At 38.0% G+C, this 25,539-nt stretch overlaps 1 protein-coding gene across 5 annotated transcripts in view; it reads right to left on the reverse strand.

Moving 5' to 3' along the window:
* The window catches only part of PTER (phosphotriesterase related), a 61,638-nt gene that overhangs the window by 7,925 nt on the left and 28,174 nt on the right, over positions 1-25,539 (reverse strand). For 4 of the 5 annotated variants that reach the window (XM_058180913.1, XM_058180909.1, XM_058180910.1 and 1 more), the window contains 2 exons: positions 10,552-10,817; positions 5,319-5,459 (listed from right to left, as the gene is read on the reverse strand). In XM_058180913.1, coding sequence (XP_058036896.1) covers positions 5,319-5,459; positions 10,552-10,817 — 407 coding nt within the window. Of the gene's footprint in view, positions 1-5,318; positions 5,460-10,551; positions 10,818-15,433; positions 15,977-25,539 lie in introns of those variants that run through there. The other variant, XM_058180911.1, reaches the window with a different exon arrangement.

A 25,539-nucleotide genomic window follows, 5' to 3' on the forward strand; every position in this document is an offset into this window, starting at 1 on the left:
GTACATGAGTTGAGTTGAGAAAGTTGAGTTATTTCTCTACTATTAAGCTGAAATAAATACATTCTTGGCTTATGAGTCTTCCAGCTTAGAGAAGCAAACAGCTTTATTGCTTCAGGCAGAAAGGTAAGCAAATCATGCATTCCTGGTAGCAAGATGAGCTGAATAAAACACCAACATCTGTTTATTTATGGTTAAGTCAGATTTCCAAGAATTCTGGGTTGTCATGTGTGAATGGCTATAGAGTGGAAAATCTTCAAAGCTTTCATTTCCTAAATATTAAGTTGGTAAATTGAATATTTATAAGCACATTACTTCCACATGAATTACAAAGTACAGGTAGTCCTTGACTTACAACTATTCATTTAGTGATTGTTTCAAGTTATGACACTAAAAATGACTTATGATGACTTTTCACATGACCATTGCAGCATCCCCATGGTCATGTGATCACAATTTGCATGTATTTATGATGGTTGCAGCATCCTAGGGTTATGTGATTCACCTTTTGCAACTTTCTGACAAGCAAAATCAACGGAGAAGCCTGATATTCTTAACAACTGTGTTACTAACTGAACAGCTGCAGTGATTCACTTAACAATTATGGCAAGAAACGTAGAAAAATTGATAAACGTTTACTTAACAACATCTCGTTTAGAAACCAAAATTTGGGGTCGTAAATTGAAGACTACGTGTATTTTTTCAAATGAGACCACTTCTTTGAAGAAAATTAAATTTAGTTGAAAATTAAACTTCTTTGAAGAAAATTAAATTTAGATATCTAGACTAAACTAAGTGGCATACTAATGAAGCCCAACAGTTGAATGGGAAGAGATATTTGGTCTAATGCAGAGGTCTCCAACCTTGGCAACTTTAAGCCTGGCGGACTTCAACTTTGCTGGCTGGGGGATTCTGGGAGTTGAAATCCGCCAGGCTTAAAGTTGCCAAGGTTGGAAACATCTGGTCTAATGGGCAAGACAAATCATAAAATAAATTTAACAAAACAATAAAATCTACCACACATACATCTACTATCTCAATTCTATAATATTAAGAGCTTGGCCTTCAGCCATATAACTTCTATTGTACATTAACATACCCTTTTGAACTTTCTGGTGCCTGAGGATGGTATATGACCAATTTATCTAAAATCAGTCTATCTCAGATATCCCACATAGCCATACAACAATGAACATCACAGATGCATGAACAACCATTATGAGAAATATTGTTTTCTACACTTCTGAATAAGAGGTCAAGGTCATTTGAGGAGTCTGATTAAAAAAAAAAGTTCAATAATTATTTGTGTTTTTCTTTTTTAAACCACTACACTTGGGAATATTTTTTCCCCTACAAACACAATATGAAAATAATTTAAACAAATACATACTGGAATGTTTACATGGTTCAGTAATTGGAACATGACCAATTTTCTGCACTGAAATCATTGAACTTCGGATAATTGGATGGATTTGTAATAGCCAGCTCCTCATTAGAAGAAACCTCATGATCACAGTGAAATAAATGAAGTCAGACTATTTGACTTCAAGCAATGGGAATTGTCCATCTTGCTTACTGATGGATATGACTGAGCTCCATGCAACCATTAAAACCAGAAGTAAGCTATGAAACATTACAAATATTAATGTAGCATTACAGGAAGGTAATAGTTTAACAGATATCAGAATTATTATTTCACTCCTTAATGTTTACAAATTGTATACAATGTATACATTTAAAAATGTAATCTGTAAAACTACAGAGGAACATATCTATACTATGCCTAGACATGTCTTGAAAAGATTTCCATGCAAATAAAATGGCCATTCCCCACCTTATTCTCAAATTAGCAAAGCTGATTGCGAATTACACTGAAAAAAAGTCCCCCTCCAATTTTATAGACACACAGATCAATTTATAGGACTATGAGAAAGCCAACTGAAACAATATTCGTTGCAGTATCTGCTTCAGCAAATAACTTAATAGCATAAATAAGTGCATAAAAGCCATTTTGTCTCTTATATTGTCTTTTGTCACCTTCAGTGAAGTCCATTCTAAAGACTGTCTGGGAATGAACTGACTGTAGGAGGATTACCCATATTAGAATATCTAGGTTCATCATACATTTATTCAGTTTATTTGTCTGATTTACATCTCACTTTTCTTTCAGGAGCATAAAATATAGTGTTCTTGCTTCCAGGGTTTTGTTTGTTTGTTTGTTTGTTTGTTTTGTTTTGTTTTGTTTTTTTGGTTGAACAGTCCTGTGGGGTAGGCTAGGGTGATAATCATTGACTCAACAGAAATTCTGAGCTTTGGCTGCTGAAGGTGAAAATGCAACACTGACTCTCATAACTTTTCTATCAAATAAACTGAGAGTAAGTAGCAGATGATATAAGAATGATTTATGTTCATCAATCATAGGGTAGATTGACAAGAAATAGAAACAGAGACTATGCTCTCTGTGCCTATTTTAATTCCCTTTAAAAACAAAAATATTATTAACCTGATATAGATTTTATATGACCCAGCTACCTGGTTAAAAAATTGTCCCAGAACTAAGAAAATCAACAACTTACATTTTGGCATTTGTTAAAGTACATAAAAATATGGTATATACTACACATCCCTGTTAAAAGTTGAATTTTTGAGATGTAAAAAAATTCAGATTAAAATAAATTACTTCACAACTTGTACAATTCAATTGAAAAACAAACTAAAATATTTTTTGGGGGGGGAAATAACAATAAAAACATACAATAACATGGTTGCATAAGTGTGCACACCCTTAAACTAATACTTTGGCAAAGTACTTTTTGATTTTAAATCAGCATTCAATCTTTTGGGATAGGAGCCTATCGGCATGGCACATCTTCCCTTGGGAATCTTTGCCCATTCTTTCTTGCAAAAAGAAGTCCAAATCTGTCAGATTGTGAGGGCATCTCCTGTGCACAGTTCTCTTTAGGTTACCCCACAGATTTTCAATTGGATTCAGGTCTTGGCTCTGGCTGGGCCATTCCAAAACTTACATCTTCTTCTGATTAATCCATTCTTCTGTTGATTTGGAGGTATGCTTTGGGTCACTGTCACGTTGAAAGGTGAAATTACTAATCATCTTCAGTACTGTAGCAGAGACCTGAAGATTTTGTGCCAAAATTAACTGATATTTAGAACTGTTCATAATTTCCTCCACCTTGACTAAAACCCTTGTTCTAGCTGCCAAAAAGCAGCCACAATGCATGTTGCTGCCACCATGTTTCATTGCGGGTATGGTGTACTTTTGGTGATTTGTAGTGTTGTTTTTGTGCCAATCATACCTTTTTGAATTATGGCCCAATACTATCACCATAATACATTTTCCCACATGAATTTATCAGACTTGATGTAGGTTTTTGCAAAATGTAGTCCACTTCCAAAGAAATGTTTTTCTTTGTAAGATAAGGTTTCCATCTTGCCTCCTTAACCCACAGCCCACATATATGAAGAATGGAAGAAATTCTTGTACACAACCAGTACTTGCTAAAAATTCTTGCAGCTCCTTTACAGTTGCTGAAGGCCACTTGGCAGCCTCTTGGACCAATTTTCTTTTTCCATCAAATTTGCAGGAACATCCAGTCCTTAGTAATGTTACTGTTGTGTCATATTTTCTCCACTTGTTGATGGCTGTCTTCACTATATTCCATGGTATATGCAATGTCTTGGAAATTTTTGGTGCCCTTATCTTGACCGATAATGATATCATTATTGAAAATGGTTTGATGGTTTGTAAGCTCTTTGACAACCATGGCTTTTGCTGTAACTGCGTAACTGTCAGAAAAATCCAACTAGAACACTCAAACTTTATATGGGCTTTATCAGAGTTACTTTAATTGACAGCAAGTGTATACTGAGTACTATGTAACATCAATTTGAATGTGATTGGTAAATTCTGAATACAGTCACATCCCTACTTACAAGACAGTGGGCATACTTATGTAACCATGTTATTATGTTTTTATTGTTATTTCCCGCTAAAAGATTTCAGTTTGTTTCAACTGAATTGTACAGCTTATATGTTATATTAAAGACAGAACAAATTTTGAAGTGTTTTAGAAGTGTCTTAGTCTGATTTTTTTACATCTCAAAGATCTGGCACTTTAAGAGTTTGTAGAGTTTTTATGTACACTGTAAATTTACTAAGACTTTCTTCTCTTTTATCTCCTATGTTTTCTTTCTTTTTTATGATTATTTACCTTTATTTCTTGCACATTGTAAAAGTGGATCATTTTACCTGAATAGAACAGTGCATAAAAATGTCCTCCATATTTTGGGTAGGGAGATGGAGTTTTCTACTGTAGCATCTAATGAAAATATAAAACTCTTGTACAATCTGCACTCTTTTGAGAACACTACATATTCCATTTACTTAGCCACTCATGTTTCCTTTTCCTCCAAGATTTATGACTTATGACTGATATTAACTAAAGTTCCTATTATGAGTAGATGATGAGGATGGTTTGAGAAATATAGCTAAGAAGGAAACTGCCTAGTATTACTAAGCAAGAAGTGGAATTAATGTTCCCATGTGAATGATGCCAATTTTCTAAACAAATGATATAAAGGACAGCATGTGTGAGAAGGAAGGGCTTATGCTAGATTTCCCATAATGGCTGTTTTCCTTCCAGATTGTGGGGAGGTGATCTTCTACCTTTAGAAAGAATAATCTCTTTTTATCCCTTGATTAACAATGTCTACCAAAGGAGAAAAGAAACTTTCATATGGAGAAAGCTATCTAACTTTTCTCTGAACCATAACTAGGAAAGAATTGGACTGATAAGATTACTTTTTATTTAAATCAGTTTTGCATGTGGTCATTCATAAATCTGTTCTGTCCTATGTTTACATTAATTTTCTAAAGGTTCTGTATATTTGTGATCATAAAATCTTAAGAGTAATACATGTATTCTACTGAAAACATATTTATAACAAATTACACATTTTATATGTTTTAAAGTGGAGAACTGAATCACAAATTTAGCAAAATATGAAATGACAAAGGTGTCATCTTTCTAAGCTATATGCTTGTTTAGGAATCCCATTAGGCTCCAAAGAATTTCCTTGGATATCCTAGTTGAGAAAGAGATAATGAACCATGGCCTTTGTGAACTAACTATAAAGGACACCTCAAGTAACTATACACAATTTATGAACAGACAGCACACATGTCATAATGATGTAAATGGCAGGTGGGCTAATCTTATGGCCTTTTAAACCTGGATACCAATGACATTTCTTCCATCAACGAAAGTTCCAGTCTAAATGTATTATGGCATTGGAATACATACCGTAAAATTCTTTCGTTGTCGCTTGGCATGTCAACATCAGGATTCATATGATAGGAAATAAATTCGGTTCCAAAAAGGTCATATTCTAAGTAGCATCCAAGTTTGGCAAACTCTAATAGTTTCTTCTCATCAAATATAGTCCTGCACAAAAACCAATGTACACCATAAATTTGTTTCACAATCAACTGAAATGTTTTATGTCATTTAATAAGTCTACAAATATAGCACATATTGCTTTATAATTAACAAGCCCCTCTCAAATCAATCCAAAATAAATTAAAAGACCTGTAGAGATTCTGACCTAGTCGCGTTTATAAATATTGCTATTTTATACACATCCTGTTTATCAGAAGAGTAACATGTATTTATCTTTTCAATTCTTTGACAATATATGCCATAAGAAAAAACTAAATACTTCAAACAATAAATAATTCTTCATATACTGCTGTCTTATATCATTACTTTAAACTTAGATTTAGATTCAGAATATTTTTACTTTGTCACCATTAGGACTTGAAATTCCTGAATCAAAACAAGCTACCTTGGGTGGAATGGGTTGAGGTATATGTCTTAAAGGAAACTAAAATCATCAGGTCATTTTTAACAATGATCAATTCATAAATATCTGGAATATTTAAAAATCTGGTTATATTCACTGCCCCCACTCCAAAAAACCTATGACATTTTATTGTTTTATATTATTAAATAGAATAGGCAAGCTTAATAATAAAGATGTACAATAACAATTACAGGTAATTCTCGAATTACAACCACAATTGACCCCGAAATTGCTGTTGCTAAGTAAGACAGTTGTTAAGTGAATCACTGCAACTGTTCTTGCCACAGTTGTTAAGTGAATCACTGCAATTGTTAAGTTAATAATATAGTTGGTAATTGAACCTGGTTTCCCCATTGTTTTTGCTTGTCTGAAGATTAAAAAAGATAGTCACATGACCCTGGGACATTGCAATTGTCATAAATATGGATCAGTTTCCAAGCACCAAACAGCTTATAAATAGAGTTTTATTTACTAATAGTTTATTTATTATTTACTTATTTATTTTATTTATTTTATTTTTATACCGCCCTTCTCCCGAAGGACTCAGGGCATTGTACAGGTAATAGTTCCTCTAGGCCAGGGTGTCACACTTGCATTGTCACAACATCATCACATGATGTATCACAACTCTCTTCCCCTTCACTAAACCGAGTGTGGGCATGGCCAGCGCATGACGCATCCAGCCCATGGGCTGTGAGTTTTGACAGCCCTGATCTAGGCTAACATTTCTTAAAGTTCTTTCCTCCCAGTGCTCATTCCCAGTATCAAAAAGTACAGAGGTCCCCAAAATGAGCTTGTTTTTATGGGTTATATTTATTTACTGTATTTTTTTAAAAAAAACACCACATTCATTGCTACTATCACTTTTCAAAATTGTCTGATGGGATTTTAATATTGTATTATTTTTCAGTGACTGGCAAATAAATTTGATTTCACAGATTCTTGAGAGGATCTTGATGGACCTCCAGGGATCCTTGGACCATATTTTGAGGAACACTAGTCTTTTTTTTGTTGTTGTTGTTGTTGTTTACATTTATACCCCGCCCTTCTCCGAAGACTCAGGGCGGCTTACAGTGTATAAGGCAATAGTCTCATTGTATTATACTTATAATACAAAATATACTTATTTGTATATTTTTACAAAGTCAACTTATTGCCCCCCCAACAATCTGGGTCCTCATTTTACCTACCTTATAAAGGATGGAAGGCTGAGTCAACCTTGGGCCGGGCTCGAACCTGCAGTAATTGCAGGCTACTGCGTTCTTAATAACAGGCTTTTACCAGCGTGAGCTAAACCGGCCCCTATTAAAGTCTGGGCTTTAATATGTACCTTCGGTTTGAAATAGGGCTAACCTGTAGCAATGAAAGGGCAACACTCTCCATATTTTGATCACTGGTTTGATTAATTTTCTAAATTCAGCCAAAGGCAAGGAGAAAAAGTATTCCATAGATCAAACATGATATTTGATCAAGTATTTCTGGCTGCATGATAATATGGAGGCAATCAACTAATGTGAAAAAGTCCCTGTGCCTATGATTTGTGTTAGTGTGGTAATAAACTACAGATCCAGGAAAGAATCATATCGAACAGCATGAAAAGCATACAAAAATATGTGCAGCTTCAAATACTGGTGCTTAATGTCTTATAAATTCCTAGTTTTCCTTCAATTACATCACAATGTGTTATTCTGAAAATAACTGTTTACAAAAATGCAATGTTTTGACACAACAACAAGTTCAAGGAAGAGAATAGGTAGGATGAAAGAAACCCTTGTTAAAAAATAACTGCCACCAGCAGAAATCTCACTGCGGCTAACCCTTTTTTTTATTTTTCTTTTTCCAAGCCTGTAATCCCTTGATTCAGGGCATAGTTGGGGCTGAATGGAGTTGAGGATTTACTGGCCGGATGCCCTTCCTGATGCCTATGTGGTATTCACAGCAGGTATTTGTCTTTGCACCCCGAGAGAAACATCTGCCACTGTCTAGGATTGAACTTTCAATCTTCCCAGTGGGAAGTGAGCATCTTTACCACCAGGCCACCACGCTGCTCCTCACTCCTGTCAATGCTAACTAATACATTTCTTTTTGCAGTAATTTTCAGTTTACATAAATCAGAAATGGTAACTAATAAGTTTTTCAAATTGCCATGCTTTTTTTGGTTTTCATGGAGACACCTCTAGATACTGAAGTGAGGAAATTTTTATAAAGATGAATGTCTATATTGAAGAACCAGAGTATACTCAGTTTTGTCTTATTTTATATCACAAATCAAAGGATTATGCCAGCAATCTTTTAGTTAACATATAAAAGAAAAGGGAATTCATTTAAATGAGGCCTGTTAATAACCACCAGCCTGATTACCTGAGGCAATCAAGGTTCACCTCTAGGCAATCAGACAGAGAAGTATTTGCAATCTGGAAAAAGTTTATTTTTCTTCTAATGCTCACAGATGAGCAGAATGGAAAAATAGGGTAGTAGCATATTTACTTTCCGTAAGGAACTATAAGAAAAAGCTGCAGCATTGTGACCTCTACTCATGCTTATTTTTCAGTTAGCAATGCCTCTAGAATAGTATTTATTTTCAAAAGTGTGATCCAAGGATTCCTGGAGATCCAGGAAGACACTCTCAGAGATCTACAAAATCTACAAATTAAAGATCTTTTGGGCTTCTCCATAATTTTTAAAAGTGGGTCCTGAAAGGACAAAGTTTAAGAAACACTACACCAGAACATGCCATTCTATTCTCCTTTCCAGCCCATATCACCATTTCTCTTGGAATTCATAGGCTGGTTTAGGCTCTTTTCTCCAGAATGTACATCAAATCTGAAAAACTTACTAAGTTTGCCAATTCTTCCTTTTTATGGAGGGAAGTGCTATTATGGAAGTGGTACATCCCATATTTTCACTATAGTTATGTGTTCAAAATAGCTCCCATCTGTTGGTAATGTTAATCAATAATTGTCAAGCTGCCAACATCCGGCCACATAAGGTCACAGAGATTCAGATATACAGATCATTTTTCTCAGTTGAAGAAAGGGGGCATTCATTGCTATACTCTTGATTAAGTGCAATATTGTTTTTGTTTTCAAAAGCCATACCTTGCTGTTCTAATACAAAATGAGTCATCTAGTACAGCCCACTGTCTTTTTCAACATTACATTGATTTGCTTGGTGTTATTGTTATAAAAAACTCTGGAAAAGGATAAAGATTCAACATTGTCCTCCAACAGATAGCTCTTGAGCTATTGAAGGTTACTTACTCTACAGATATATTTCTAATATCATATACATATTGTAAAAAAGCTCAAGCCTTTGACAATTGATTCAGGGAAGGCCAACAGGAGGATGGGCCAACTCACAAACAGAGGAACTTGTGAACACTGACTGGTGACAATTAACCAAATTCATGTGAGATTTTTTTAAAATATTGCTCAGAAATATCGTGGATACAATTTAGAACTTTTCTGCTTGTAAAATATAAACTCTATGACTTAACTATTCTATTCTTAACTATTCTAATATTCTGAGAAGGACCATGTACTGCAATACATGGTCCTTCTCAATTCATCAGTCCTACAATAAATCAGCAACATCAACATCAATAGACTTAACCATGACCAAATCTACTTGAGGTAAGTCAACGTAACTTGCCTTGTTCTTAGTCTGTCTTGACTGATGACTGCAAAACTGTATTTCTATATCCCCGTGGAAAAATTGATAGGGCACCCAGCTTCATATCTAATTTACTGTAACACTGCTATGAAATTCCGCAATAATTTAAAACATCTAGATAGATTAATACTTAGACAACCATAAGGAGGCAATGACAAGCTGTTTTATGTAAAAAATACTGTATACCACAAACCAGGACAGCAGTCCCCAATCTTTGGTGCTTGGCAGCCTGGCTGGGCATGAGAGGGGAATCAGGCCATGTGAGTGATGTGTGGGGGCACATGTGCAGCTCAACTCACAAATGCAGTGGGCCAGGACACATACACATGCAATGTAGCTCGACTGCAATTTAAGCTGTGCACACATGCATGTGTATTCTAGACTGCCGCTTGCATCATACTGTGCTGGAAAGGTTTAAAATAAAGGGTAGAAAAATCTGACAATTTTTCCAGTGAAGTATTGGAAGAATAGCACAAGCACTTAGGAGAGGTATGTATAGCTTCATAAAATTTAAACAATGCTGTAAGAGCTATACATCAATAAAATATTTTGAATTATGAATATGAACAGTTCTCTGACATAAATAGAACTTGATAATATAAAGTAGATTTTGAGTCTATTTCACTTGAAAAATATAATCTATTTAAGGTACCCAACCAGGGAGTAAGAAGACACTTATATATAACTGAATGATATACTCTACAAAGCAGGCTTTTTTAAAAAAAAAATCTAGATTTTAACAGAACTGGGTGCTCTTTTATAAATACTATAGTTTGAGTATTTTTAAAGAATCTGTCACTAACTTTTGGATAATTCATCTAAGCATTATAACTACAATTGTCAGTAAAAATTAAGCCATTCTGTCTAATGATACATCAAAACATGGTGCTATCCAGATTTAATGAATTCCTTAAAATTCCACTCTTTGGATGTAAAAATAAATATAAATAAATAAATATACAACAAATGAACATGAACTCAGTCTCCTGAAAGCCAATTTACCTGTCCAAATGAGACATGACAGTTTTTGAGATGTCAGCCCCAGCTTCCTGCAAAATTCTAATGATCTGGAAAGGTGAATCCCCATTTCGGGCTGGATGAATGATGACTGGACAGCCAAGATGGGCCTGGGCATGTGCTGTTGCTTTAAGAACTCTGTTTTCACTGTCAGTCAAAGGCCAAGAGCAGCCAATTTCTCCTATTACACCACACTTGATGTTGCTTCCATCAGCTCCATTGAGAACTTCATTAACAATAACTTCTGTCAACTAAAGAAAACGAATATTATTTTGGTAGGTGTTCTCTTTGGTGGATATAATTTGTGATGAGAAGAGACAAAAAGGACATTTCAACCTTTTCCACCAGTCAAATGAATACTCTGTTTTGCAAACAAAAAAGCTAAATACAGAACCCACTGCAATTCAAAATAAAGATATTATTTCTGTTATGTCATCAGCAGAAGGATGTCATGAAAATTGTAAGAAACAATTGCTGTTATTTATTAAAATAAGATGAAGTATATAATTGTAAGCAATCCAAAACCAAAAATGCATTGGAATCTAACCTTAAAACAAATTTCTTGCATTTTTGCTAAGTTTCTTGTAATTAGCAAATTAGCAATAGCACTTAAGACTTATATGCCGCTTTACAGTCCTCTCTAAGTGGTTTACAGAGTCAGCATATTGCTTCCAATAATTTGGGTCCTCCTTTACGAACCTCAGAAGGATGGAAGGCTGAGTCAACCTTGAGCCTGGTGAGATTTGAACTGCCAAATTGCAGTCAGCCAGCAGTCAGAAGAAGTAAATAACCTTTACATGAAGTCATGTCTCAAAGATATTTGGTTATCAATGCAGATTCTTTCTCAAAACAAATAACTTTAAATAAATGATACATGATATATGTGGCTTTGAATAGATCCAAATTAAATTGTTTTAACTGCTTATAATAATTAGTCAGGCAGGGATAGGATGTCTTTTTTCTGACAAAAATGAAAGATGAAAAAACAAGAATGTCAAAATAAAGGGTTCTTTTTTGTTCTGGCCCGATTCACCACCAGCCCAAAATCAAAATGTGCTCCTTGAGAGAAAGACTTCTCATTCCCAATCCATAGGGATTTCTCATTCCCTATGGAAAAAAAACCCAATTTCTCACAAAATTGTATTATTTTACATTATTTTTATAAACCTGAAAGGAAAATATGATAAATCAGCCAACTAGGAACTTACTTTTTTGCAAATGTGGGCTATATTTGGAAGCAAAATTGTGACTTTTCATAATCTCACAGTAAATCTTGGGGAAAACATTTGATATGCTGGTCTACAACAATAATAAATATTTGATTTCATTTGAAAAGTCTCTATATAGAGTTTTTTTACACAGGAGAGTTCAGGATAAACAATACCATAGCAAGAATATTTCACAATTTGTTTTGAAGATACTGCTTTTTTCTTCCTGATATGTTGTAGCATATTAACATATATGTACAAGTTAGTAAACATGGAATACAGGTAGTTCTTGAGTTACGAATGTAATGGCGTCTGCCCATTCCATTCGTAACTGAAGATTTGTGAAGCGAATCTTGTACTTTGAACGCAATCACTCCCTCCTTTCGCCCACACATTCACTAATTGAATGTGAGGTTTGTTAAGTGCACATGAGGCATCTTGGGATGGGGAAGGTCATGGGGAGGGCCTAGTGATGGAACAGGCCATCTACTTCAGACCACCCAAGGCCTCCCCTGACCCACTGAAATACCTCATACTCCCTGGAATTGCTACTTCCTCCACAACCTGCTGTGCCGGATCACTTACCTTTTGAAGATCTATCTCTGTTTCTTTGCCTGCTCCCGGGAAGCAGAGAGAGCAGACAGAAAGCAGGATGCTCTGATCACCACGCCTAACTGCCACTTCTGGAGCAGCGAGCAGCCTCAGTGAGTCTCCTCCAAAGGCTTCCAGGCTCCAGACAGAAAAGCATTTGCATGAAGTGAGGGTTTGGGGCAGCAAACTTGCATTGCTCAAAGCCCCTCATTAGCATGCAATTACTTTTCCCGCAAAAACTTAAACCTTCTGGCTACCCTGATCTCACGGGACATCAGGCATCCATTCTCTGAAAAAGCGAATGGGTGCCTGAACTCACATGAGATCATGCACCCCAGAAATTTCCAGTCTTTGTCTGGACGAAAAGTGTTTGAGTGACCTGAGGGTATTGGAAATGCAACGAAAAGCTCTGTTTTCAAGCAATTCACTCCATTTCCAATCACCCCAGGGCCGCTTAAACACTTGTTGCCTAGACAGAGACTGGAAACTTCATCTGCACGGAAATGGGATTGTTATGTCCTGCACCGGCAATGGCGGCCCCTATTGGTGGAGATGGTTTCTTTTTTTTTTTTTTTTTTTTTTTTTTATTCAAAAAGTTTTTATTAGTCAAAAAAGGTTTATACAAATACATATCAGGTATGGTAAATTTTCATTTTTCTTATCTAAAATAAGAATTTTACTCAAATTTTTTAACACATACAACAGCCATAAGGCAAGCAGGTGACACGAAGTAGCTAAGTTTGCAAATTTTAAATACGTAATAAAGAAGAGTCAAGAATAAACAGAATATCGTACAAAAGAGAATAAGGAAAACCAACACAATCCCAAATATCTTTATCACTTCCTAGTTTTGGATCTCAGAACTCTGGGTTCAGCCTGACCCAACTCCAGGGCCGCAACAGCGGCAGCCGCTTCAGCCCCATGATCTATAACCTCCTTCTTCAATTCCTGGGTCATCTGATTCCAGGAAGGCTTTGTGTTCCTCCACATAGGCCGTAGCCTCCGCAATTGTACTGATTTTTTCGTAATGCCCTCCCGAAAATCATCAATCCTCTGGCATCAGCCATCTGAAGCCCACTCCTTCTGGTACAATTTGCTTGACAAAAAATAATATTTCTTTCTTTTTTCACGTACCTGTCTGGGAATCTGCCTCAGAATGGCTATCTCCCTGCCCCTGTAAATCAGTGCCCCACTCCTATGTTTTCTAAGAATTTCATCTCTCGTCTCTCTTCTCACAAATTTGACATGAACCTCTCTGGGAACTGCATGCGTGCGTGCATATTGCGAATTAACTCTATAAACTCGATCCACATCCCAATTCATGAAATCAACACCTCTCCCAAGAAATTCTCCCAACAATTTAGTCACAACATCTCTCAAGTCTTCTTGGTCCACTTCTTCCAAATTTTGAAACCTAAGGAAATAAGACATTTTATCCATCTGTAGTCCAAGCACAGCATTGCCTGTCGTCTCCTCTCTTTTCTGCACTGCCCGCATCTCACCCTCAAACCTTCCACTTTCTGCTTGTTTTCTGCTGAAACTTGTTGAGTATCCTTTAAATCCTTTTGGATAGTCACAATTTCTGCTCTTATTTCATCAATTTCTTGTCCATATTAGATAACTTTTCCAAAATTCTCTCCATCTCTCCAGCAGTTGGTCTCTGACCTTTTGCCATTAAGGAAAAAAAAATACAAAATCCTCAGGCAGGCACGGTATCCTTGTAATTTCCTCCGGATCCACCAGGGGGCACTCACAGGAGCAACGAGTCCAGAGTACAGTTAGTCAACCAGGAAGCCGAAGGGAAGTGATGTCATCAAAATTCTCATAGTGAAGGCGGAAGCTGGACGCCACCACTGTTCCCCAGAAGGAGGGGGGGCCTCAAACCTTCCCTCCTAAATTTCTCCATCACCTCTTCTCTCCAGAGCTCCACAAAACCGGTAATCTTCTTATTTTAAGTTCTCCTCTCTCCAGAATAACTCGTGCTCCTTCCAACCGCAGGGGAGAGAAAACCCCCCCGCACTCCGGAGCACTGGTGGAGATGGTTTCTTGTTCTGTTCTGATTGGCTCCCACTTTGACAGCCGAGTATAAAAGGGCTGTCAAAGCGGGCACGCTGTTCTTGTGTTGTTGCTGATCTCTGTGAGTTAAAAATAACCGTTGTGTGTGAACATCTGTGGAGCCTCAATTATTACGGAACCCACAGAATATAATAGGGATACTTCTCTTCAGCAGAGGCCTTGAGGAAAAACCTTTCCTGGCAAAAATGGAGCTCCGGTGCAATGCGCGCTCCGTCTGGGGGCTCCATTCTTGGCAGCAAAGGCAAAGATGGCGAAGAACAGTTTGCAGAGAACAGAAGCCTAAAGTGAGATCACATGAAATCAATCAAGTGAGTTCTTGTGCTATTGATCTAAGTGTGATCTTGCGCTACTTTAGGCCTCCATTCTCTGAATACACATCGAAGGCCAAGAAAGCAAAGGCTCTCTAGATCTTCGCAAGGTATCGTTCATAAGAACGAAAACTGTCATGATGCTACAACATTCATTGTTTAGGGACTTGTACATAAACGCTACAGAGTGCTTATCGCATAACTTTGAACATTCGCTAAGGGAATGCTCATAACCCGGGGACTACCTCAGGGGTGAAATTTAAAAATTTTCCCTACCGGTTCTGTGGGTGTGTCTTAATTGATGGGCATGGCTTGGTGGTCAGATGACTGGGTGGGCATGGCCAATAACAATAAATAATGAAAATAATAAACAAAATATACAAAACAATAAGAGGTACCAAAAACCAACTTTCACACTTTACACACACACAACACAGCATAACTGACTCACACACAATGTAAAAGCAGCCGCACTTCACCCAAAATGGCCCCTGCAACAAGCAGGAACCTCACACAGACACAAAAAGCTCAAAAAACAACTTTTACACTTTACACACACACACACACTACACAACACAACTGACTCACACACACACACAAAATGTCACATATAGCTTTGTGAGATTTTGTGTGTTTGTGTAGTTAGAGTGAAACACTACAGAAACATACCATATCTCAGAGAGCTGGACTAATATTTTATTATTTTATTTTATTTTATTTTATTTATATTTTTAGATAAAAGTAATAAAATTTAAAACTTCCTTCTAAATTTAGATGTAGCAATTTAAAGTTAATCGCAATTAAAGTTAATTGCACAATAAGGCAGTAATCCCTTTCATGGATTACTGCCTTGTCGTGGTGAAGGGGCTTGCGTAGCTCAATGAAGCTATGAACTATGCTGTGCAGGGACACCCAAGATGGACAGGTCATAGCGGAGAGTTCTGACAAAACGTGATCCACTGGAGAAGGAAATGGCAACCCACTCCAGTATCTTTGCCATGAAAACCCCATGGACAGTACAAAAAGGAAAATAGATATGACGCTGGAAGTTGAGCCCCTCAGGTCGGAAGGTGTCCAATAAGCTACTGGGGAAGAGCGGAGGGCTAGTACTAGTAGCACTAGAAAGAATGAAGTGATTGGGCCAAAGCCAAAAGGACGCTCAGCTGTGGATGTATCTGGTGGTGAAAGGAAAGTCCGATGCTGTAAAGATTTTTTCTCCATAGGAACCTGGAATGTAAGATCCATTATTTTATTATTTATTATTATTTGATTTGATTTTTATACCGCCCTTCTCCCGAAGGACTCAGGGCGGTGTACAGGCATAATAAAACCGACAATACAATATACAAGTTTAAAATACGATTTAAAAAACTTATTTAAATTAGCCCAGTGATTAAAATTTACCATACTAGGAAAACCCCGTTTAAAATTAATAAATTTAACATTAAAATCCCAATTTAAGCCAGCCCCGCGCGGATAAAAAAATGAGTCTTGAGTTCGCGACGAAATGTCCGAAGGTCAGGTATTTGGCGTAAACCCGGGGGAAGCTCGTTCCAGAGTGTGGGAGCCCCCACAGAGAAGGCCCTTCCCCTGGGGGCCGCCAGCCGACATTGTTTGGCGGACGGCACCCTGAGAAGTCCCTCTCTATGGGAGCGTACGGGTTGGTGGGAGGCGTGTGGTAACAGCAGGCGGTCCCGTAAGTACCCAGGTCCTAAGCCATGGAGCGCTTTAAAGGTCATAACCAACACCTTAAAGTGCACCCGGAAGGCCACAGGCAGCCAGTGCAGTCTGCGCAGGAGCGGTGTTACATGGGAGCTACGCGTAGCCCCCTCTATAACCCGCGCAGCTGCATTCTGGACTAACTGAAGCCTCCGAGCGCACTTCAAGGGGAGCCCCATGTAGAGAGCATTACAGTAATCCAAGCAAGAGGTAACGAGCGCATGAGTGACTGTGCATAAGGCATCCCGATCAAGGAAGGGGCGCAACTGCCGAACCAGGCGAACCTGGTGGAAGGCCCTCCTGGAGACGGCCGTCAAATGGTCTTCAAACGACAGCCGATCATCCAGGAGGACACCCAAGTTGCGCACCCTATCCTTTGGGGCCAGTAACTCGCCTCCAACAGCCAGCCGCGGCTGCAGCTGACTGAATCGGGGTGCCGGAATCCACAGCCACTCCGTCTTGGAGGGATTAAGCTTGAGCCTGTTTCTCCCCATCCAGACCCGTACAGCTTCCAAACACCGGGACAGCACTTCAACAACTTCATTGGGGTGGTCCGGGGTGGAAAAGTACAGCTGGGTGTCGTCAGCGTACTGCTGGTATCTCACCCCGAAACCACTGATGATCTCACCCAACGGCTTCATGTAGATGTTGAACAGCAGGGGCAAGAGAATCGACCCCTGTGGGACCCCACAAGTGAGGCCCCTCGCGGTCGACCTCTGCCCCCCTGTCAACACCATCTGCGACTGGTCGGAGAGATAGGAGGAGAACCACCGATATACGGTGCCTCCCACTCCCAATCCCCCCAACCGGCGCAGCAGGATACCATGATCGATGGTATCGAACGCCGCTGAGAGGTCTAATAGGACCAGGGCAGAGGAATATCCCCTGTCCCTGTCCCTGTCCCTCCAGAGATCATCCACCAATGCGACCAAAGCTGTCTCCGTGCTGTATCCGGGTCGGAAGCCGGACTGGAACGGGTCTAGATAGACATCTTCATCCAGGTGTTGGGGCAGCTGTCGCGCCACGGCACTCTCTACAACCTTCGCAACAAAGCGAAGGTTGGAGACTGGACGATAATTACCCAAAATAGCTGGGTCCAAAGAGGGCTTCTTAAGGAGGGGTCTCACCACCGCCTCTTTCAAGGCAGCAGGGAAAACCCCGTCCAACAAAGAAGCGTTGATAATCCTCTGGAGCCAGCCTCGTGTCACCGCCTGAGTGGCCAGTACCAGCCAGGAAGGGCACGGGTCCAGTAAACATGTCGTGCCGTGAAGCTTCCCCAACAACCTGTCCACGTCCTCGGGAGCCACAGGGTCAAACTCATCCCAAATGTGCTCAACAAGACGTGCCTCCTCTCCCTCGCTTGGATCATCCCAAATTCGGTCCAGACCATCCCTCAGCTGAGCGATTTTATCGTATAGATAACCACTAAACTCCTCGGCTCGTCCCTGCAAAGGGTCATCCTGCACCTCCTGATGTAGGAGAGAGCGGGTCACCCGAAACAGGGCGGCCGGGCGGTTATCTGCCGACGCAATGAGGGTGGAGGCGTAGGAGCGCCTCACTTCCCTCATTGCCACTAGGTAGGTCCTAGAATAGGTCCTAACTAGTGTCCAATCAGCTTCGGAGCGACTGGACCTCCAGGTGCTCTCTAGGCGTCTTCTCCGGCGTTTCATCTCCCTCAGCCCCTCGGAGATCCATGAATCAAGGCAAGCTGGATGTGGTCAAACAAGAGATGACAAGACTGAACATCGACATCTTAGGAATCAGCGAACTAAAGTGGACAGGAATGGGTGAATTTAATTCAGATGACCATCAGGTATACTACTGTGGGCAAGAATCCCTCAGAAGAAATGGAATAGCCTTCATAATCAATAAAAGAGTAGGAAAAGCAATACTGGGATACAATCCCCAAAATGACAGAATGATCTCAGTTCGAATCCAAGGCAAACCATTCAATATCACAGTAGTTCAAGTCCATGCCCCAACCACTGGTGCTGAAGAGGATGAAACTGACCTGTTCTATGAATCCCTGCAGCACCTGATAGAATTAACACCAAAAAATGATGTCCTTATCATCATGGGAGATTGGAATGATAAAGTAGGAAGCCAAAAGATTACCGGAATAACAGGCAAGTTTGGCCTTGGAGTACAAAATGAAGCAGGGCACAGGCTGATAGAATTCTGTCAAGGTAATACGATAATATTATAATTATCATATTAGATAAGATAATACTCTTTTCCAACAACCTAAGAGACGACTCCACACATGGACATCACCAGATGGTCAATACAGAAATCAGATTGACTATGTGCTCTGCAGCCAAAGATGGAGAAGCTCTATACAGTCAGTAAAAACAAGAACAGGAGCTGACCGTGGCTCAGATCATGAGCTTCTTCTTGAAAAATTTAGGCTTAAACTGAAGAAAATAGGGAAAAGCACCAGGCCACTCTGGTATGAACTAAATCATATCCCTGATGAATATACAGTAGAGGTGACAAATAGATTTAAGGAATTAGATCTGATAGACAGAGTGCCTGAAGAACTATGGACAGAGGTTCGCAACATTGTATACGAGGTAGCAACTAAAACCATTCCAAAGAAAAAAAAATGCAAGAAAGCAAAATGGCTGTCTGAGGAACCTTTGCAAATAGCTGAGGAAAGAAGAGAAGCAAAAGGCAAGGGAGAAAGAGAAAGATACACCCAGTTAAATGCAGAATTTCAGAGAATAGCTAGAAGAGATAAGAATGCATTCTTAAATGAACAGTACAAAGAAATAGAAGAAAACAATAGAATAGGGAGGACCAGAGATCTATTCAAGAAAATTGGGGATATGAAGGGAACGTTTCATGCAAAGATGGGCATGATAAAGGACCAGAATGGCAGGGACCTAACAGAGGCAGAAGAGATTAAGAAGAGGTGGCAAAATTACACAGAGCTTAACATCCCTGATAACCACGATGGGGTGGTCACTTATCTTGAGCCAGACATCCTAGAATGTGAAGTCAAATGGGCCTTAGGAAATCTGAGCAACAACAAAGCTAGTGAAGGAGACAGTATTCCAGCTGAGCTATTCAAAATCTTAAAAGATGACACAATAAAAGTGCTAAACCCAATTTGCCAGCAAATTTGGAAAACTCAACAATGGCCACAGGATTGGAAAAGGTCAGTTTACATTCCAATTCCAAAAAAAGGCAATGCCAAAGAATGTTCAAACTATCGCACCATTGCACTCATTTCACATGCTAGTAAGGTTATGCTTAAAATCCTACAAGCTAGGCTCCAGCAGTTATATGGAGCGAGAAGTACAGGCAGGATTTCGTAGAGGCAGAGGAACTAGAGATCAAATTGCCAACATACGCTGGATCATGGAGAAAGCTAGGAAATTCCAGAAAAACATCTACTTCTGCTTCATTGATTATGCTAAAGCCTTTGATTGTGTGGGTCACAACAAATTGTGGCAAGTTCTTAAAGAGATGGGAGTACCAGACCATCTCATTTGTCTTTTGAGAAACCTGTATGCAGGTCAAGAAGCAACAGTGAGAACTGGACACAGAACCACTGATTGTTTCAAAATTGGGAAAGGAGTCCGACAAGGCTATCACCCTGTCTATTTAACTTATATGCAGAACACATCTTGAGAAAGGCGGGGCTAGATGAATCAAAAATTGGAATTAAGATTGCTGGGAGAAATGTCAACAACCTCAGATATGCAGATGATATCACTCTAATGGCAGAAAGCGAAGAGGAACTAAAGAGCCTCTTGATGCGGGTGAAGGAGGAGAGTGCAAAAGTTGGCTTGAAACTCAACATTAAGAAAACTAAAATCATGGCATCTGGCCCTTTCAATTCCTGGCAGATAGATGGGGAAGAAATGGAGGTAGTGACAGATTTTATTTTCCTGGGCTCCAAGATCACCACAGATGGGGACTGCAGCCAATAAATTAAAAGACGCTTCCTCCTGAGGAGGAAAGCTATAGCAATCTAGACAGCGTACTAAAAAGCAGAGACATCACCCTGCCAACAAAAGTGTGTATAGTCAAGGCTATGGTTTTCCCAATTGCAATGTAGGGCTGTGAAGGTTGGACCATAAGAAAGGCTGAGCACCAAAGAATCGAGGCCTTTAAACTCTGGTGCTGGAGAAGACTCCTGCAAGTCCCTTGGACTGCAAGGCGAACAAACAAGTCAGTCCTAGAGACGATCAACCCTAACTGCTCTTTAGAAGACCAAATCCTGAAAATGAAACTGAAATACTCTGGACTTCCGGTGGCTCCACCTCTTCGCTGAGCCCCTAATTAAAGGGGCTCCGCACTGAACATCGTAAAAGCCAGGATAAGCCGGCTTTAATCTTTTTCCCTGGATGAAAGGGGAAAGATAAGAGCAGCAGGGAAATGTTGGTAGACCTCCCCAGAGGCTTTGTTTTAATTAAGCAGAGCCCCGAAGGGTCGACGGGTCCCATAAATATTCCTGCCATTCTCCGACTTCAGTGCGTGCCTGCAAAAGCAGGAAAAGAAGAAAGTGTCCATCTCTGCTAATTGTCTTATCTTTATGGATCTCTTTAAGCAGACGGAATGAGTGCCAGCGGACAATTATTGGATTGCAAGTATTTTTGATTTCCTGACTTCTACCTTTTAAAAAAGAGAAATTTTTTTTCCTTTGTTTTAATTGACTCTTAAAGATGGCGCCTGAACGGGAGTGAAAGTGACGAATGGAATTTCAAACAGTCTGTGCAACTAAGAAGATAAGAAATGTTATGTGTGGATTTTAATGAAGTGAACTGAGCTCTCCTATACTTAAAGGGGAAAAGAGAAGTTTCTAGACTTATATTTTGTGAATTTTAAAAACTGAAATGGCTACTAAACCACCTAAGATTGGGGGCAGAAGGGGTTCTGAACCAGCTTTAGAAGATCTGATTAAAGAGCAAGGGAAAGTGTCTGAAGAAAGGTTTAAGGAGATTATGGATAATAATGAGAAAATAAGAGAAGAAATAAAAGAGAATAATAAAAAAATAAGAGAAGATATCTTGATGGCTTTTCAAGGTTTGGCAAAAAGACTGGAGGTGGTGGAGGAGGAGGTGCAAGAAATTGTTCAGTCAAATCAACAAATAGAAAATAGAATGGATCAATTCAAATTGGATAAAAATGAAGATCAAGTGGTGGTGATGCAGTATAGAATGATGGAAGGAGCTCTGAGAATTAGGGGTTTGAATGAGGAGAAAGGGGAAGATTTAAAAAATTTTTTTATCAGAAGCTCTGGCTGAATTTATTGAACTTGATCCACAAGAGGTTGCTTATCAAATTGACAAAATTTATAGAGTTAATTCTTGGATTGCTAGGCAAAAGAAACTTCCTAGAGACATTGTGGTTTATTTTTTGAAAAGAACAGTGAGGAATCAAATTTTGCAAGTTGCTTTTCAGAAAAACTTGAAAATAGGGGAACAGGAGTTGAAGGTTTTGAAAGAGATTCCTCCCAAGATGTTAAGGGATAGAAAGGACTTTACATTTTTCACACAAGAACTTAAGAAATACCAGATTCAATTTAGATGGGAGGTTCCAGTTGGCTTGACAGTGTATTATCAAGGAAGGAGATATCGATTGACACAGTGCTTAAGGCCAAAGATTTTCTTTCTACAGTGCTGAAATTTGATATAGAAATAATAGAAAAAGAATTCAAGAGACTCAAATGGGTGTGGAAGCTGAGGTGATTCCAGTGATGTTACCATCAGAGGAACAACCACAAGAACAAAGACTGACGAGGGAGCCCTTAAGCGTAAAGAAAAGGAGCAACAAACTCAAAGTAAAGTTCAGGATTCTGCTACAGAAGCGGTGGGAGGAGCACGGCCAAGATATGGGAGGACGATCTTCAGTTGATTGCTCAAAAGCTTCAGCAGCCCAGTAATGGCAAATAAAATCTTGACTTGGAATGTCAATGGTTTGAACTCAGCTCAGAAGAGAAGAAAATATTTCATTATTTGAAACAATTTAAAATGATGTTATTTGCTTACAAGAAAGCATATTAAATTATCAGATCAAAAGTACCTAATAAACTCAAAGTTAGGTAAACATTTTGTTGCTTCAGCTTTGGAGAAAAACATGGCATAGTGGTTTATTTGAGAAAAGATATACCAGCCAAGTTAATAGAGGCAGATATTCACGGAAGATATATTGCTATTGAACTTACAATAGAAACAAAAGCGACTCCCTTGCTTGGTATATATGCACCCAATCAGCAACAAGAAAAATTTTATAGAATGTTATATGATAAGTTGATTCTATGGGATTATAAATCGTGCATTATATTGGGAGATTGGAATGGAGTAATAGATACACGAAAGGACAAGAGAATTTCTTCCAAGAAGATACCTGCACATGCAAAGCTGCCTAAATCCTTTTTTGATATGATAGAAGATTTTGAGTTAAGAAATGTATGGAGACTGGAATTTGGAGGAAAGAGACTATACTTTTTCTCTGATAGGCATCAATCCTTCTCACGTATTGATTTTATTTTAATTTCTAATGATTTGCTTTTAGGGTGAAGAAAACTAAGATATTTCCAAGATGTTTGTCTGATCATAGTCCTGTTTGGATGGAATTGCAATATGGAAAAGAGGGTAGAAGAACTTGGAGATTAAATGAAAATTTGTTTAGATATCAGGATAATGTAAATCAATGTAAAAAGCAGATGAAAGAATTTTTTGATTATAATTTGAATAATGAAACATCGATAGAAATGGTTTGGGACTCCAGTAAGGCTTTTATGAGAGGTGTATTAATATATCTTAATAATAGACAGAGAAATAAGCAACAAAGACAGCGTAGGTATTTAGAAGAGGAAATTTATAAGAAACAACAATTATTAATACATAATCCACATGATCAAAAACTTAAAGATGCAATAAAGTTATTACAGAATCAATTTAATATGATAATGGCTGATCAGGTGGCAACAAATATACAATATGCCAAACATAATACTTTTTGTAATGCAAATAGACCTGGTAGGTGGTTAGCATACACTTTAAGGAAAAGACAAAAACAACGTACTATAGAAAAAATAGAATATAAAGGCAAAGAGAGATATCAACAGGATAAAATTAAAAAAGCTTTTTTAGAATATTATACAAATTTATATCTTAAAGATAATATATTGAATAGGGATATTGATAATTATTTGAAGGAATATAAGGTTAAAAATATAACTTTAGAACAAATGGATGAACTGAATCGGCCTATAACCTCGGAAGAAATTATTTTGGTAATTAAACAATTAAAAATGGGGAAAACTCCTGGTACGGATGGGCTCACAGTTAGTTATTATAGGAATTTACAGGATGAGATGTTAGGTCCACTTAAGAAATTATTTAATCAGATACAACTAGGAGGGGGAATTCCCCTCTCATGGAGAACCTCTTTTATTTCATTGATACCAAAAGAGGAACAGGATTGTTCTAAACCTGGGAATTATAGGCCAATCTCACTTTTAAATAATGATTATAAGATTTTTGTTAAAATAATAGCTAATAGATTAATGTTGATTCTGCAGCGAAGAATTCATAATGATCAATCTGGATTTATAAAAGGGAGACAGATGAGGAATAATGTTAGGCAGATTGTTAATTTACTGGAGTACTTAGAAAAGAAAATTTTATTCCAGCAGCATTTATTTTTCTCGATGCAGAGAAAGCTTTTGATCGATTGCATTGGGATTTTTTATTTAAATTAATAGAAAAGATGCAATTTGGAGATGGTTTTTTAAGAATAATTAGGGCAATTTATGGAGAGCAAACAGCACAGATTATAATCAATGGTAGCTTAACAGAACCTTTTAAGATTGCGAAAGGAACAAGACAGGGATGTCCTTTATCACCATTATTGTTTATTTTAACTCTAGAACCATTATTGGATAAAATACGAGAAGTAAAGGAGATAGAGGAATTAGAGTTAGACAATATGAATATAAGTTAAGAGCTTTTGCAGATGATTTGGTGATTACTTTAACAAACCCTATAAATTCTAGTAAATCTTTGTTGGAAATAATTGATCAATATGGGAATGTCTCAGGGTTTAAGGTAAATCAGAAAAGACAAAAGTGATAATAAAAATATGGCCAGACAACAGAAAGAAAAACTAGAGGAAGTAACAGGATTTGAAATTGTAAAGAAGGTTAAGTACTTAGGGTTTATATTACGTCAAATGTGAAATTGTATAAGAATAACTATGAGGTTTTATGGCAAAAGTTCAGAAGGAGTTGATTGTTTGGAAAAATTGCAATTATCTTTGCTGGGAGAATTGCTGCTATTAAAATGAATGTTTTACCTAGATTTTTATTCCTCTTTCAGATGATACCAATAATTAAGAAAGATAAGAATCTTGAGGAATGGCAGAAGGGAATTAACAAATTTATATGGGAAGGTAAAAAAGCTAGGGTTAAAATGAAAATAATTCAAGATTCTCGGGAAAGGGGAGGTTTAAAAATGCCTAATTTTAAATTATATTATGAAGCAGCTGCTCTCTCTGCAATAAGTGATTGGTTTAATTTAACAGAGGACAGAATTTTGAATATAGAAGGTTATGATTTGCTATATGGATGGCATGCATATTTAATTTATGACAAAAAAGTGGATAAGGCCTTTAAAAAGAAATGTTAAGAAATGCCCTTCTGCGTGTTTGGAAAAAATACTCTTATAAACTAAATTATAAGGTTCCTATATGGGCAAGTCCTAGACATACAATAGAAAATATAAACATAGAACAGAATCAGGAAATGATTACATATAAAGATCTTTTGTATACTGAAAGAGGTAATTTGCAGTTAAAATCTCTGCAAGTATTAAGAGAGGAAGGGAAAAATTATACTTGGTTTCAATATGAGCAACTACGTGCTAGATGGAAGGGAGATCAGAAAATTGGTATAGAGCAGAACGAGGGAAATTTGGTAAAGCAAATTAGAAATCAGTCTCAGGAGCATATAAAGAGATTGTATAATGTGTTACTTGAAATAGATTCTGAAAGGGACTTGGTAAAGGACTGTATGATAAAGTGGGCACAAAATTTTCAGGAGCCAATATTATTGGAAA

Source organism: Ahaetulla prasina, chromosome 4 (genome assembly GCF_028640845.1).
Source record: "Ahaetulla prasina isolate Xishuangbanna chromosome 4, ASM2864084v1, whole genome shotgun sequence".
Classification (NCBI taxonomy): Eukaryota; Metazoa; Chordata; class Lepidosauria; order Squamata; family Colubridae; genus Ahaetulla; species Ahaetulla prasina.